Source organism: Zonotrichia albicollis, chromosome 7 (assembly GCF_047830755.1).
Source record: "Zonotrichia albicollis isolate bZonAlb1 chromosome 7, bZonAlb1.hap1, whole genome shotgun sequence".
Lineage (NCBI taxonomy): Eukaryota > Metazoa > Chordata > Aves > Passeriformes > Passerellidae > Zonotrichia > Zonotrichia albicollis.
Window position 1 is genome coordinate 10716317 of NC_133825.1, and position 16432 is coordinate 10732748.

At 49.7% G+C, this 16432-nt stretch overlaps 2 protein-coding genes across 2 annotated transcripts in view; one reads left to right on the forward strand and one right to left on the reverse strand.

Moving 5' to 3' along the window:
- LOC102070273 (uncharacterized) overlaps window positions 1–16432 on the forward strand; it is a 255480-nt gene that overhangs the window by 165574 nt on the left and 73474 nt on the right. The window lies entirely within an intron of this gene.
- On the reverse strand, window positions 5546–6478 carry LOC141729530 (olfactory receptor 14J1-like). The gene has a single exon (XM_074544238.1). The coding sequence runs from the start codon at window positions 6476–6478 to the stop codon at window positions 5546–5548; it is 933 nt and encodes a 310-aa protein (XP_074400339.1).

Here is a 16432-nt window from a genome sequence, read left to right on the forward strand (position 1 = left end):
ATCCATTGGCCCAGGACAATGGGATGAGGTTCACCAAGGCCAAGGGCTGGGTCCTGCCCTGGGCTCACAACCACCCCAAATCCCTGGCTGTGCCCTGCCCCTGATCCAAAAGGCCTGTCCTGTTTTCTTCATCCCTGCATTGTCAGAGACTTTCTGGGACAAGGGAGCTCTGCTCTGGAAATAGAGGGAGGTGCAGGTGCCACCACTGGAGTGGGAATCACAACTCATCAAGTTTGTGTCCTTTGGGGGTCAGGAACTGGTGAGACTCAGAGGCACAGAAAGTTTCTCTTCATGGCCAACAGACCATGGTTGAAAAGGACACAATTTACTAACAATCACGCTCTTCCCTGAGCTATGTGCAACGTCCCAGAAGTATCTGGTGAGTGCACCATCCCCAGGTGATTTCCATACTAAAATTAATGTCAGACAAATATGCTGCTGTGATAGATATAAACAGTCTTAAGTTCTTGTATCAGGATGCTCGTCCTGAAGTAGGGGCAAAAGAGCTCCAACAGTTCCTGATTTGCAAAGCTGTCAGTGGGGGATGGAAAAGGGAGGTCAGGCTGCTCTTGGTGTTGAGGAAATGCTGAAACCAGCCTGACTCATTTCATCTCCTCCTGTCCTGGCTGATCTTCCCTCTTTCCCCTCCCACCCATTGGCTTTTCTCTCCCACCAGCCCCCTGTGAAGAGCCTGGCTCTGTGTTCTCCATCCCCTCCTCGCTGGCACTGCCAGGCTGGGGTGAGGAGCCCCTCAGCCTTCCCTGCTCCAGGCTGGACCAGCCCAGCTCCCTCAGCCTCTGCTCACAGCCCAAGGGCTCCAGCCCCATCTTGGAGGCCCTTCCCAGACCCTGCTCCAGCTGCCAGACATCTCTCCTGCCCTGGAGAACCCAACCCAGGCCACAGTGACCTGGATAATCCACATCCTTGATGTCCTGGTCACACAGCCCTGGTCCCTTGTCCCCTGTCAGGCTCTGGGGTGGATCCTGTGGAACATCCTTTGGTGGAGGCTGTGGCTCCAGGTGAGCCGGGGGATCCCAGGGGACAGGGACCCTGCTGGGCATGAACAGCATTGGAGTTGTTGGGAGAAACTGTGAGGGGGAGCTGGAGCAGAGTGACCAACCCAGTGACCTGACACAGCCCTGCTGGGATGTCACACAGCCCCTCTGGGATGTCACAGCCTGCTCTGTGATGTGACAGCCCATTCTCTAATGTCACAGATCTGGTTTCTGATGGTTGGTCACAGCTGGTTACAGCCAACTCTGTGATGTCACAGCCGGTTACAGCCAACTCTGTGATGTCACAGCCTGCTCTGTGATGTCACAGCCCATTTTCTAATGTCACAGATCTGCTCTCTGATGCCACAATCCCTTCTGTGATGTCACATTGCCATCCTGTAATGTCACAGCAAAATCTGTGATGTCACAGGAAAATCTGTGATGTCGTAGTCTGATCTTTGATGTCAGAGGTCTATCCTGTGATGTCACAGTCTGCTCTGTGAGGTCATAGCATATTCTCCAATGTCACACAGATGGTTTCTGATGTCACTGCCAACTCTGTGACATCATAGTATGCTCAGACCTTGAAACTGTGATGTCACAGCTGGCTCTGTGATGTCACAGAGGCAGTCTATGATGACATAGGTGCTTGATGACCTCACATAACCCACTATGTGATGTCATAGTCTGCTCCGTGATTTCATAATCTTCTCTGTGATATCAGACTACTGCCCTGTGATGTCATAGCTGACTTTGTGATGTCACAGAGGCTGTCCATGATGTCATAGCTGCTCAATGACCTCACATAATTAACTCTGTGGCACTCAATGACCTCACTCTGGCACTCTGTGATGTCATAGCCCACTCTGTGACCTCTTGTTACCAGATGATAAATTGTCTCCACCAGCTGAGCTGACACCTGGAGCTTGTTCTCCACAACCCCAGGCCTATGGAAACCACACAATGCCCATTGTGTGAGAAAGGGAACTGGAAGTTCAGCAGCCTCAGTGTCCTGCCAGCTCAGCCAGGCCCACTGGAACATTGGGGTCCACAAGCACCAAGCACCACCAGAGAGACCCCCAGGAGAACAGAGGAGAGGAAAGACATTAATGATTTGGGGAAAATGATTATGAGATTTATATTTAGTCTGGGACAATTAATGAATATGTATGCAAAATACAGAATATAAACAGAAACTTTCCTTTACTCAGCCTGCAGGGCTTTGGGAGGAGCTGTCCCCCGTGCATCCCCCTCAATAAATAATGCTGCTTTTTAATGCTCCGTTGATGTTAAGGAGTTTTCTGTTTTACTGAATTTTTGGTTACACTCCCACTGCCAAGGAAAGCTCTGTCTGCTGCTGTTCACAAACAGAGAAGGGCTGGTGGCAGATGTGGGGCTCGGAGGCTGCCTGGGGCACAGTGACCATGAAATAATCAAGTTTTCAATGTTCTGTGAAAGAAGGAGGGGCAGCAACAAAATTTCTGCACTGGAATTAGGAAGGGCAGACTTTGGCCTATTTAGGATGCAGATGTGGGGATTAATGAACCAGTCACTGATTTTTTTTTAAGGAAAATATCCCATAAAAACAAAGGGGTCCAGGAAGGATGGACACATTTCAAGAAAGTAATCATAAGGGGGAAGGAGCAGGCTGTCCCAGTGTGGCAAAAGATGAGCTAGTGAGGAAAATGACTGGCCTGGCTAGGCGTGGAGATTTTGTGGGAACTCAAGGGTAACAAGAGGTGCATCAGCTTTGGACAGAAGGTCAAGCAGCTTAGGAAATGTTTAAGGATGTTGTAAAGTCGTGCAGAAAAAAAGTTAAGAGGTGAAAGCTCAATTAGAGTTTAACCTGACCACTTCTGTGAAAAAAAATACACAATGTCTCCACAATTAAATTAATAGCAAAACATGGGATAAGGAGAACCTCTATTCCTTATTGGATGCAGTGGGGAATATAGTAACTAAAGATAAGGAGAAGGCAGAGCTACTTAACATCTTGTTTCTCTCAATTTTCAATATTAGGACAGGCTGTCCTCAGGATAATTGTTCTCCTGAGCTGGTAGATGGGCACAGGAAGCAGAACAGCCCCTGTAATCCAGGAGGAAGCAGTTGGTGACCTGCTAAGCCTCTCAGATTCTCACAGGTTTGTGGGATTGGATGGGATCCATCCTAGGGGGATGAGGGAGCTGTGGATGAGCTCCCCAAGCTGCTCTCCATCATTTACCGTCGGTCCTGGCTCAACAGGGAGGTCCCAGAGGACTGGAGGTGCCAGTGTGAGCCCATCCCCAAGAAGGGCTGGAAGGAGGAGCTGGGGAACTCCAGGCCTGTCAGCCTGACCTGGGTGCCCGGCAAGGTTATGGAACAGATCACCTTGAGTGCCATCACAGGGCACCCAGAGGATGGCCGAGGGATCAGAGCCAGCCAGCGTGAATTTCAATGTCTGCATTGATGATCTGCAAGAGGGGATTGAGTCCAGCATCAGCAAATCTGCAGATGACACCAAGCTGGGTGTGAGTGTGGATCTGCTGGAGGGTAGGAGGGCTCTGCAGAGGGCCCTGGACAGGCTGGATCCAGGGCCCAAATCCAACAAGGTGAGGTTGAACAAGTCCAAGTGCTGGGTCCTGCACTTTGGCCACAACAACACCTGCAGTGCTACAGGCTGGGCACAGAGTGGCTGGAGAGCAGCCAGGCAGAAAGGGACCTGCAGGGACTGGTGGACAGCAGGCTGGACATGAGCCAGCAGTGTGCCCAGGTGGCCAAGCAGGCCAATGGCTCCTGGCCTGGATCAGGAATGGTGTGGCCAGCAGGAGCAGGGCAGGGATTCTTCCCCTGTGCTCAGCACTGCTTGGGCAGCACCTTGAGGGCTGTGTCCAGTTCTGGGGCCCCCAATTTGGGAAGGACATGGAGGGGCTGGAGCATGTCCAGAGGAGGGCAACAAGGCTGGGGAGGAGTCTGGAACACAACTCCTGTGAGGAGCAGCTGAGGGAGCTGGGGGTGTTTTTCCTGGAGGAGGCTTAGAGGAGACAAGGCAGTGTCTCCATGGCCTGTTCCACCCTTGCTGATTCTGGGATTCTCTGAAACCACCCTTGGAGCAGTTGACCGATGAGCCCTGGGCCTCCTCTTCAGGAGCTCCAGCAGCCCAGGTCCCTCAGCTTCTCCTGCCAGCCCCAAAGCCCATCCTGTCAGTCCTACTGAGCCTCTGCAGCTCCTCCTCACTGCCCAGAACAGGGAGCCCCAGAGGCAGACACAGCAGCCCAGATGTGCCCCCCTGGCCTGGGGTGCCTCTGGCAAGGGAGCAGCACCAGGCACTGCAGGAGCCTGCAGACAATTCCTGCAGCACTTTTATGATGATCCTGCTGCCCAAGGGACGTTCCCATGGGGCCAAGTCAGGAACTGCAATGGGGAGTGGGGCCAGAGAGGAAAGGTGAAGCCAAGGAAATGCGCAGGGCAGTTTGGGGGTGGCTGCCCTGGCTGTGAGCAACAGCGTCTGCAGTGGGACAGGAAACTCCCAGCTGATGGGAACAAACTTTCTGGCTGACTGCAGAGGCCAGGACAAAACTGAGTGGTTTCCCTGGTGTCCCCCAGCCCTTGCTGGCCCCAGGGGCTGATGGCATTTGTGCTCCCTCAGGTTCATGTCCTCACAGTAACAGCATGGGGGTGCTCCCCCTGTTCTGTGCAATGCAAACAGGGGCTGCTGAGCCAGTGCTGCCGTGTCTGTGCCTGCAAGGATGGGGCACCTGTGTGAGCTGGGGGAGAGGCCAGGGCTGCAGAGGGGGGATGTTGTGGGCAGCTACATAAAAACGCTCTAGGACACTGCCCTGGGCTGTGCAGCGCACTGGGGATGGATCAGCCCCTGCTCTGCTGCTCCTCCCTGTCTGCCCCAGGGCCCTTGCAGAGCCCCAGCCATGCTGTTTGCCCCCAGCCTGCCCACGGCCAGCCTGGGGCTGCTCACGGGGCTTTTCTGTGCTGAGCATTGGCCTGGCCGTGTTCTTGAGAGAGCCTGGGCAAGGAGCCTGGAGCCCCCAGGCCCTGGGCTGAGGCGTCAGCGCTGCCCCAGCAGTGCCCATGGCCTGTCCCTGCTGCAGCCCCGGCACTGCCACCCCCAGGGCTGTGCCCGGCCCCGAGAGCACTCAGGCCCTGCAGCAACACCAGGGCCACCAGGGCAGCGGGGCAGGGCCACGGCAGCAGCACTGGCAACACCAAGTGCTGCTGCTGCTGGGCACAGCTGCTGGGCCAGCCCTGCTCTGCCCCCAGCTCTGCACACAGACATTGCTGCTGCAGCTCCAGAGAAGGCAACAAAAGAGCATCTCTGCAGAAAACTCTGCTGGGAGATCCTATACTTCCTTTAACATCACCAAGAGTGCAGCATCTCATTGACACAGTCTGTGGCCACAGGGAATGTGGAGAGAAACAAACTGAGAAAACAAACAACGACATTTCTTTGTGGATATTATAAAAATTAAAACAAAGAAAAATAACCTCCAAAATGAAATCAACAAGAATTATCAAAAATTACTTTTATTACAAGTGTTTTGCCGAAGTTGGCCAGCAGTTTAATGTTTCTGAAAGCATCCTGTCATAAGTCTCCACACTGCAGCCTTGAGCTCCTGGTTCCTCAGGCTGTAGATGAGAGGGTTCAGGGCTGGAGGCACCACTGAGTACAGAACTGAGAGTGCCAGATTCAGGGAAGGAGAGGACATGGAGGGGGGCTTCAGATCAGAAAATGTGCCAGTGCTGATGAACAGAGTGACCACAGCCAGGTGAGGGAGGCAGGTGGAAAAGGCTTTGTGTCGTCCCTGCTCAGAGGGGATCCTCAGCACAGCCCTGAAGACCTTCACATAGGAGAAAACAATGAACACAAAACAACCAAAACCAAAACTCACACTAACAGCAATGAGTCCCAGTTTCCTGAGGTGGGATTTTGAGCAGGAGAGTTTGAGTATCTCTGGGATTTCACAGAAGAACTGGCCCAGGACATAGCCATGGCACAGGGGCAGGGAAAATGTATTGGCCGTGTGCAGTAGAGCATGGAGAAAGGCAGTGGCCCAGGCAGCTGCTGCCATGTGGGCACAAGCTCTGCTGCCCAGGAGGGTCCCATAGTGCAGGGGTTTGCAGATGGACACGTAGCGGTCGTAGCACATGATGGTCAGGAGGAAATACTCTGCTGAGATGAAAAAGGCAAAAAAACCCAGCTGGGCCGCACATCCAAAGTAGGAGATGTTCCTGGTGTCCCAGAGGGAGTTGTGCATGGCTTTGGGGACAGTGGTGCAGATGCAGCCCAGGTCAGTGAGGGCCAGGTTGAGCAGGAAGAAGAACATGGGCGTGTGCAGGTGGTGGCCGCAGGCTACGGCGCTGATGATGAGGCCGTTGCCCAGGAGGGCAGCCAGGGAGATGCCCAGCAAGAGGCAGAAGTGCAGGAGCTGCAGCTGCCGCGTGTCTGCCAATGCCAGCAGGAGGAAGTGGCTGATGGAGCTGCTGTTGGACATTTGTGGTGCCTTGGCATGGGGATCTGTAAAAAAAGTAATCATGGAATACTTGGGTGTGGAGAGGACTTTAAGTATCCCAGCACAGCCTGGGGGCACTTTCTCCCCATTGCCTTCCTAGGGCTCTGCTGCCTGGGGCTGTCCCTGCCAGCAGCTGCTTCCGTGTGTCTAGGGCTGGGACCTGCCAGTGCTGCCAGAGCTCAGCCCAGCCCTGGGGGCTCACCTCTGCCCTGCAGACCCCTCTCAGCTCAGGCACTGCCCAGGGGCAGCTCTGGCTCTGCAGGCTCTAATGGCAAAGTCAGAGCAACCCTTAGGAGTCTGTAAAAGCGACACTGATGCTGCCTCTGAAGGGTCTTATTCTGATTTCTGTCACTGCCTCATTTAGTAAGATCTGAGAAAATCTTTTTTATTCTCATGGTGGACTGATAGATGAATATCTGTTTGCGATTTCCCATCCAGGCAACTCAGAGCATTAGATTAAAAGAGAAGGATTTTCCCTTTTATGCAGCCCCTGCCCTTCTACGCTCCCTGTATAATCTACTTGGAAATGTTCAGGAGTTAAATGCCATGCTGGGAGCAGTCCTGAACAATCCAGCATCCTCCCCACACAAGAACACTTCCAAGCCTTACCAGCTGTCTCCTCCCACCCAGATCCTGTCCCCAAGTGCTGGGAGCAGCTCCCCGGGCTGGCTGAGAGCCGTCCCTGGCAGGCAGCAGAGTCCCTGCCCCAGCACAGTGCCCTGGGCTGCAGGACCCTGCTCTGCAGGACAGCCCTGGGCACCCCTGGCTGCTCTGCACAAGAGACAATCAGAGAATGTACTCACAGGGTCTGTAGGCATTGGGATGTTCCAGCTTTAGGAGATCACGCCAGGAGCTGCAGCTGCATTGTCCTGCAGCCAGAGGTTCCTGTGCCAAGGGCTGGCAGTGATTCTGCCCCAGGCACTTCTCAGCACCTTCCCAGCCCTGACTGATTGAAGCTCTCTGTGCCTCTGTGCTGTGCCCGGGGTGGCTGCAGGCAGTGCCTCAGCCCTGCTGTGCTGGCAGAAGAGCTGCTCATCAAGAGAAATGTGCTTTTGAAGCTCTTCTTGGTTACCAGGAGCTGCCTCTGTGTCAGGAGCCCAGCCCAGCTCAGCAGCACAGACACAGCACAAGGACTTTAATGAGCCTCTGGGGCTTTGTGCTCAGGCCCTGAACATGAGTCCCTGAGAGGGAGCTGAAGAAACCTCTCCAGAACTCCAAGTAAGAATCCAACTCCAAAGTTACTAGGACTTCTAATGGGTCCCACTGAGTGAGGCAACAGAGAAAGTGTCCCCAGGCTCCAGGCAGAGCAGAGAACTGGAGGCACTGATCACAGGTGGGGACAAAGAAAAGCCAAGTTTTGGTGCCCTCAGGCACAGCAGGGTCTGTGCCACCAAGGGCTGGGAGGAGACACCTTGTGCTGAGGCACTGGGGCCTCCTGGCACAGCCCCAGCAAGACTGGCCACTGTCAGCCCCTTGTCCTGCCCTCAGCATCCCCCCTAGCCCACATCCCAGTGGCCTCAAGGATCTGCTGGAAGGAGTCCCTGGGGAGCCTTGCTCAGGGATGGCCCTGGGGGCTTCTTAATGCTCCCAGGGACTGCAGGTTTTTCAAAGGACTTTGGATTTGGCTTTTGCCTTGGAGTCTGTTAGAGGTTTGTGCAATCATGGCCTCCAATTATCTGCTGTAATTAGTCCCTGGAGATGCTTTGTCAGTAATCACATTCTGTGGGCTTGTTAATGCTTCAAGGTACTTCAGTTATTTTAAGGTACTTGGTTTTTCCCTTTTGATCCAGACTCTGTGAGAGGTTTGTGCAATCATGGTCCCAATTATCTGCTTTAAGGCGTCCCTTGAGAGCTCTGTATTGACACTCTGTGGGCTCATTAATACTTTGAGATACTCAAGGTTTTTACGGTACTTTTTGGATTTAAGAATACTTTTAGGTACTTTTAAGGATTTTCCTTCCCACACTGAGTCTCTGAGATGTTTTTGTACCATCCTGGCCTCCAATTCTCTCTTCCAAGGAGTCCATGAGGAGCCTGTGTTGGGTATCTTCCTCCTTTTTGTTTTTCAACAAAGATGGAGCTGAAAGAATTTTTTAAGACTTTCTAAAAGCATTCAAATGAACATGGGACAATTAAAAATCCAACAACAACCACTAAGAGAATGAATAGTTAGACATCATCCAACCCTTTAGTCCCTTGGATTTGAAGATTTTATTGAACCAGTCTTTGTTTTCCACTTGAAGCTTCTTGAACCCTTCCTTCAGTACCTGAATGCTCTTGTGGATTGACTCACTGTGGCTGGAGAGGTTCATGCAACACATGCCCTCAGAGTCTACACAGCCATGCCCATGTGCCCACAGTAAAAATTCTATCGCTGTTCTGCATGGTGCCCTGTCTGATGATCTCTATGTTTGAGAGCAGGCCACTCAATGTGAGGGAGGTAGCATTGGTTTGCTTACCTAACAGGCACTGAAGATGGTCTAATTGTCCTAAAGCTTTAGCTGCAGCCACCCAAGGTAGTGAGATGGAGGCCACTATTCTTTTGTTATGACTCCAATAGATGACATTATTTTTGCAATGATGTTCAAAGTAGTGTGGAGATATTTTTGCTCTGTTTCTCTGGCCATTAATCATTTTTGTGTTGGGTGCCAGCAAGGTAAGCCTCCCCAAGCTACAAGGTCTGCCTTTGATGTGTGAAGGGACACCAGGCCATGCTCTATCCCTGCAAATAAGAAATACACCCTGCAGCAACTGGAGTGAGTAGCTACTGGACCAAGAAATTATGGAAGAGGTGTAATTACACCATCAGGTCTGGTTTCTGTAAGTGGGATGGTATGGGGCGATGTCTCTCCTGATAGTTTCTTTTTTTCTTCTAATTTTATGTCTTTCACCGTCTTCCCATCTTGGGCGGTAATAAAACCTTAAACAAAAGTCCATTTTTACAGAACCGAGAATTTCTAGCTCCTGGAGTTCAAGTGCTGCATGCAGAGGCTTCTGGGTCCAGTAGTCCCAAGCATTGACAGGGTTGTACTTTCATTTGCCGTCAGGATTGTCAACTTGCATACTGCACATGGCATCTGCAGTTATAGGCCAGACATCTGTAGGCAACCCCACTAGACAGGTGGAGAAGGGGTCATCAGGGCTAGCGACAGACAGGCACAGGGTGTCTTTTTTCATGGCTTTTGCTAGAGTTATCCATAGATTGTTCTTTGTGTTTTTGAGGGCTACCCATCCACTTGCGAGAAGCGTGGTTGCAAAAAGGCTGAGGAAGGTGAGTAGAAGCTTCTTTTGTGTCATCTTTGAAACAATTGTCTAGTCCAGGTGCTAGAGTTACTGTCTAGTGGGTTTTGTCTTGGGGTGGACTTGGGGGTTCCTTTGGCAAATCCACACTTAGTGACTACAAGTAAGGCTTGATGTTCTTAGCTAGGATCCACTGAGATACTTTACTACGAATGGTCTCAATGTGGCAATTTGGTCTTCAGGTCCTTTGATGTTAATAAGTTCCACACTTCGGAGACTGTCACTGCCACCTCCAATCTTGGACAATATTCCTGTGAACACCCAGTTAGGAGCTCACTTGGAATGTGAGATACCTGTCACATCGGCTCCTATGTCCACAAGCCCTGTCAAAACAATCTTTTCATTGTTAAGTTCCAGAGTGCAGGTGATTTTTGGTTTATCGTGATTTATCACCTAGGTCCACATCCCTAGTCAAATGTCATTGGCATCCTGTTTGGGAACTATTATGGCTTGGGCAATTGTTAATCCTTGGAGTGTAAAACAAGGTGGGTCAGGAGACAGGACCAGCCCTGTAATTTCTTTTTGTGAGGCCACTGATATATGGATGGCAATATGAAAAATCCTTCAGTCCTCAATTGGCAGTTTCCTAAGATTAATAGGTCACAGGGCAAATCTTCGGGCCCCAGCTATCCTCTCAGTATTGCATCAGCAAAATAGTCAGTTAAAACAACAGACTTCACACTCACCAAGACCCGAGACGAATTTTGCCCCAGGTGGTAAGGTGTTTGGCAACTGGGAGATGAGGTGCTGGAGTTCCGTGCTTCATGATCTGTAATAGGTGTTTGCACAATTTGACCTTCATCAGTTGTAGGCATCATCGGCTTGAACATTTGTGTCAGAGTACGAGGCTGTCTTGCACTCCGGTGGTATTTTTTTTGACAGCTGCTTGGTGTAGTTACCTTTTGAGAAATTCTGATTATTTGATGTTGATTTCCGTTAGGGTCCAGATAGTCCCTTCCCCTCTGGAGACAATATTTTCTAAAATGTCCTTGTTGACCACACTGGAAACATTTTTGGGCCCTGCAGATGTTGCTGGGGCCCCTTAAATGGGAATTGCATAGCTGCTAGGGCTTCTGCAACTCCTTGCCCAATGGCCTGGGCTTGTACAGCTGCTATGTGTTCTGTTGTTCTGAGGTGATTACAGGCCTCAATCATCTGCAGGAGTGTGGGTTCTGGCTCTAAGGGAAGGGCACACAGCACTTTCTTACATTCCAGGTTGGCATTGGCTCCTCCCAAAGATTTTAGTAATTCATTTTGAATCTTTTTATCCTGGACTTGTTTCTCTAGTGCCTGTTTATGCTATCAATAAATTTCATGTAGGGGTCTCCATGTTCTTGTCTTACATTTACGTAGTCCAGATTGAGGATGCTAACATCCAATACCTGGATTAAAGCTTTCAAAGCCATCTCTTTGATATCATCCAATACTTTTCTGGGGATACCTGTTCCTTGATCATCTGGTAGGCTGTGTTGTCCTTCTCCAGCTAGATGGTTGATTGTCAATTCTGCCCTTGCCTCTTTAATAGCATAGTCTGCTATTAATTGATTTAGTAAATGCTTCCATCCCACTTTTAGATTTAGTAAATACTTCCCACAGGGTGTATTCTGTAGGGGATAACAACATGGTCATAATATATTTTAAATCATAAGGGGTTTAAGACGTGCCCTGTAAACATGGCCCTCATTAGGCCATTAAAATGAGGTGAGTCCTTTCCATGGTCTTTATCTGCTGTAAACAGATCCTTAATTTCCACGTAAACCAATGGCTGATACCTGGGATTCTGCCCCCTTCTTTCATAACACACGGGGGCAATGAGGAATTTCGAGACTATTTGCCTGTCTTCTTCCTTTCCCAGGGATCTTCTGGAACTGAGGGATGAGGTGGCTCTGAGGAATCCAAACTGTCTTCTGGAGAGGAAGAATAACTTGTAGGAGAAACATTTGGATTAGAAATAGTGTGACAGTTTGGCTTAGTATCTTTGATCATGGGGTGATATTGTTGCTGGAGAGTGATGCAAAGGGCACTGCCATTTTGTCAGGTGTTGGGGAGGAAGGGCCTTGATCTAGGATGGCAGACTTCCAGGCTGGAGTTCTGGAGGCATGGCCCAGGGTGGAAGTGGAATGATTGAAAGAGGGGGCGTGACCTGCAGTTGTGGGGATGGAGTCTGGAGGTTCATTCAGAGCGCAATAGAAGGTTGTGGTAGCAGGAAGTAGAGGAGCCAACATGGAGGGAGGATGGTCAGGCTCAGGGGCATCTGGAAAATTTTAAACGATCCACTTCACGATTGATTTTAATTTGTTCTTTGAAAATATTTGGTCATGATCAGTGAGTATTAACTTAGAGCATCCATATATGCACCTTTCTACTTTGGAGATCCGGCTGCCCATTTTTCTCTTTCTCCGCCTTAGGTGGAACAGCCACTGGAACACCCCAAATCAGTTATGGGATGTGGATGCGTATTGTAAAAACACAGTGGCAAAATGGGCAATAATTGTCCTGTGTTTCCCCAAAACCACCTGCAATCCTATGCAGGTGAAACTGTCGTTGTCCCTGTGGATCCTGGCCAAGGTCCCTCGAAGCAATGATGAATCTGCCAGCCCAGCACAATCCAAAATCCCAGGGAGTGCTGGCCTATCCATCAGCTAACCCCAGCTAACAAGACTGAATATCATGGTCCCTCTTCAGGCCCCAAATGTCGCAATGAGGGTGGCTGTGACAAACCTTTCTGGTTCCCCAACTTCAGGGCAAGGGTGGTGAAAATGAAAAGGAGCAGATGCTGTGGAAGATGAAACAGGAAAGCCTTATAAATATGATTGCCTGGCAAAAGATTTTGAGAATATGGAAACTATAGGTGAGATTGAAATTAAAGCAAGCTTTGAGATACCAAGCCTTAGTTACTGAACAACTGGAAAACAATGGTATGGCCCGCTGAAGGTAATCTTCTTTTGATGAAACAATATCCTCTGTTTGCAGACAGGTCTAAGGGTCAGAGCAGACCCTACTATCTTGGCAGAAGGAGTCCAAAGAGTAGTTTTTAGGGTTTAAAATGAAACACAGTATGGTAATGTAATGATTGTTATAGGCTGTATGTAAAAGCTATAATATTTGTATCTTGTACTAGATTGGTTAGTGAAAATTGGAATATGCAGCACAGAAGATTTCTTGTATTGTAATGGGAACTCCCCTCCTCTTTCAGGCATCCATTTTGGGCGCCTCATTCAAGCTCTTCTCTCGGGCCTGCTCCAAGCTGTAGCTGGCAGCTCCAAACAAGGGCCCTGCACCCACACCCTTTGCAATAAATCACAAATTCCAAGACCTGGCTTCAGAGATCTCTTGTCTCTGTCCATCTCAACCATCCTACCCACTGTCGCTCCTACAAGCAGGATCAATAGAGTTGCCCCAAAAGAACTTTAGTAACAGGGTGAAAAACAATAAACATGGAGAAGTCGAACACATTACGAGGGATGGAATTCAAAGACCTGAGACAAAGGTGAAGCAACAACATGTACACTTGAGGGTAGAACACTCTAGAACGATAACCCTATAGGGGAAACAAGTAACCAACAGGGGAAGAGAACTTGGACAAGTTAGCATAACAACACTAATGGCTTATGGGGTGTAGCAGATAGGGCCAGGCGTTTGGAAGATCTCGCGATGTTACGGGAAGACAGGGCTCCTGTTCCCTTAGATAAGAAAATTAACATAGGAATGCAGCCCCCTAAACCACATGCCAGTAATTTTCCATTTACCCGGTAAGTTTCCATCCCTTACTAACCACAGATGGTAAAAACAGACCCCCGCCTGACGTAGAAGTCCCTTAGACTATAAAACCCCACGAGAAGAGATAATAAAGGCCTTTGACCGTCCGACACATTGGTGTCTGCGTGCTCTTTAGCCCGAGCGACCCTGGAAAGAGTGGGTGGCCGTGCCGTCTCCTCAGAACCAGGCCACCTGCCTTGTATCAGAAGGCAACATCTGGGGAACTCTCAAACTTACCCTAAGTTAAACAAATGATTTCCAGGGCTTGAAACTCATGCCCAAATCTTCTGGGGTAAAATCTGGCTGACTCTGAGTAACAGCTGGGCTAACTCCCACACCGCTGCTTTGCTCTGGCCCCTTGGGACCATGTGGCCCAACAGAGCCACAGTGATGTCCTTGGTTCCACAAGGCTCCACAGTGTCACAATGGTCCCTTGGATCCACTGTGCTCTGCAGTGTCACAATGGCCCCTTCATTTCACAAGACTCCCAAGTGTTGCATTAGTCTCCATAGGAAAGAAACCACAGAGCCTCATGTTTCAGGAGCTGATGAACGGCAACCACCAGAGGCCAAGGCAAGCCTGACCTGTCTTTCCTAGCAGGTTTGCTTGGAGCAACCCTTGGATATTTGAAATTATGAATGCGGAGTCCTAATTTAAAACATTTATGCCTGGAGTAGAGGGAAGTTTGGTTTTTTTTCATAAAAAGAAAAGCACAGAGCCCTCTCCAGTGTTTGGAAAATAGGTGAGGTCTGCCCCTCAGGAGTCAAAGACCAGCCAGACTTGTCTGTCCTGGCAACTTTAGTCTGGGAGCAATCCTTTGATACACAAAAATTTGGAGGTGGAATCCAAATTTTGGCCATGGATGCCTGGAAAAAATGAACAATTCTTTGCCATAAAAAGAAGAGCCCAGAGCCCCAGTGTTTCAGGGGCAGATGGGAGTGGCCTTCCACATTCCAAGATCAGCCAGACCTTTCAGGTGAACCCTGGGAGACCAAGGCAGCCACACATATTTCATGTTCCCTTGGTTCCACAGGGCCCTGCAGTGTCACAATGGCTCCTTGCTTCCATGAGGCCTTGCAGTGTCACAATGATTCTCTTGCTTTCATGATGCCCTCAGGTATCATAATGGCCCCTTGGTTACACAAGTCTTTAAGGATCTTAATTGTCTCCATGGTTCCACAAGGCCCCACAGTGTCATAATGGTCTATTGGTTCCATGAAGCCTTGCTGTGTCCAATGGCCTCTTGGTTCCATTGGGGCCCTGTAGTGCAACAATGATTCCCTTGGTTCCACAAGTTCCCATAGTGTCACAATGGCCCCTTCCCTCCATGAGACCCTGCAGGGTCACAATGGTCTCCATGATTCCATGGGGTCTAGCAATGTCACAAGGGCTTCTTGGTTTCATGAGCCCCAACAGAGTCACAAGGGTTCATTGGCCCCTTGCGGCTCCACTGTGAAACATTGGCTCCCTGTTTCTATTTTAAATCAATCACAATCAAAACCACAGTTTGATCATTGATCCTTGCCTCCATAGGGCCCATGATTTGCACAATGGTCTCCTTGATTCCATGATTCCTGGATTCCACAGTCTCACCATAGTTTCCTTGGATCTCCATTGTCACAACTGACCCATGGCTCCATGAGGTTCTGTAGTGTCATCATGGTCGCTGTCAGAGGCTGGATGAGATCGATGTCCCGAGACACCTTGGGATGCTCGGAATGCCCGTGTGGGGCCAGGGCCGGGTCAGGCCTTGGTTTGTGGTGGGACAGAGCCCTGCCCCCAGCCCTGGCCTTGCAGAGCTGTCAATCACACAGCAGGGGGTTGATGTTAACCCAGCTCTGATTAGCCCAGTTGTTAATCAATCAATTACACATTAGCAGATGGTGCTACCCTGGCTCTGATCGGACAAGCAACTGCCAGTCCCACCCCAGGGGCGGGCCCATGAAGGCCCAGGGGGTTAAAAGCCAGAGCACGAGGCCAACCTATGGTGTGGTTCCTGCCTTCTCCTGGGGTTCCTCTGTTGGTGGTGCTGGAACTTGAGCAGATGGTTCCTCTATGTGTGTCTTTCTATAGATCTTCGGTCTTTCTTTTGTTCTCTATTTCTTCTCCTCATCCTGCTTACCTGGAACATTTTTGGGTAACTTCATATGTTAAAGGTTAAAGGGTTTTACATTAAAAGTGCGGGAATCCAGGGCACAGGGAATATTTCTCTGTCTGCTCTGAGGGGTCCTGTCCCTCAGAGAAACACTGCCTTTAACTTTTTCCCATGGAGAGGACTTCCATGACTTTGAAATAGATTAGAATTTACCAAAGTGTGAAATAGGTAATAGAGAGTACTATACTATTCCTTGGGTGAGAAATTTAGGTTTTGGGGGTTTTAGTATGGTGTAGATAGAAAGTAAGATGGAGGAATTGGGGTGTAGTCCCTGTCTTCTTCATCTACTCCATTTTCTGCAGTGTTGGTGGCACAGGGTGATTGGTCAAGGAAAGCACAGTGCAGAGGTTACGTGGACAGTCAAGGGATGAGTTGTTGATAGAGAAGTAGAAATAACACGTTTTTAGAATTAATTGGATGAGAAAACTTTAAAAGACCATGAAATGGTAGGTTTTGGGGCAATTTTTCGGTGTTTTTCCAGCATGCTGAGCCTGGTGTAGATGGCAATGCAAAACTTTAGATAAGATAACAACAAACAAGAAGCAGAAGACTGAAAAAGTCTGTGTATCTCCTTTTACCTGGCACAGAACTGCTGCAGGAGGATTCCCCCATCCAGGAAGCCCCCAGAAAGGCCCAGCATAAAACAAACATCATTAAGTGCTGCCCTGACAATGTTTGTAATAATTTGGTTTTTTTCCATAAAGTTGTTTACTGAAGGGTGA

What these genes read in the sequence shown, in the direction of transcription:
- LOC141729530 (XM_074544238.1), bottom strand. Translation starts at nt 6,478, where the DNA reads ATGTCCAACAGCAGCTCCATCAGCCACTTCCTCCTGCTGGCATTGGCA.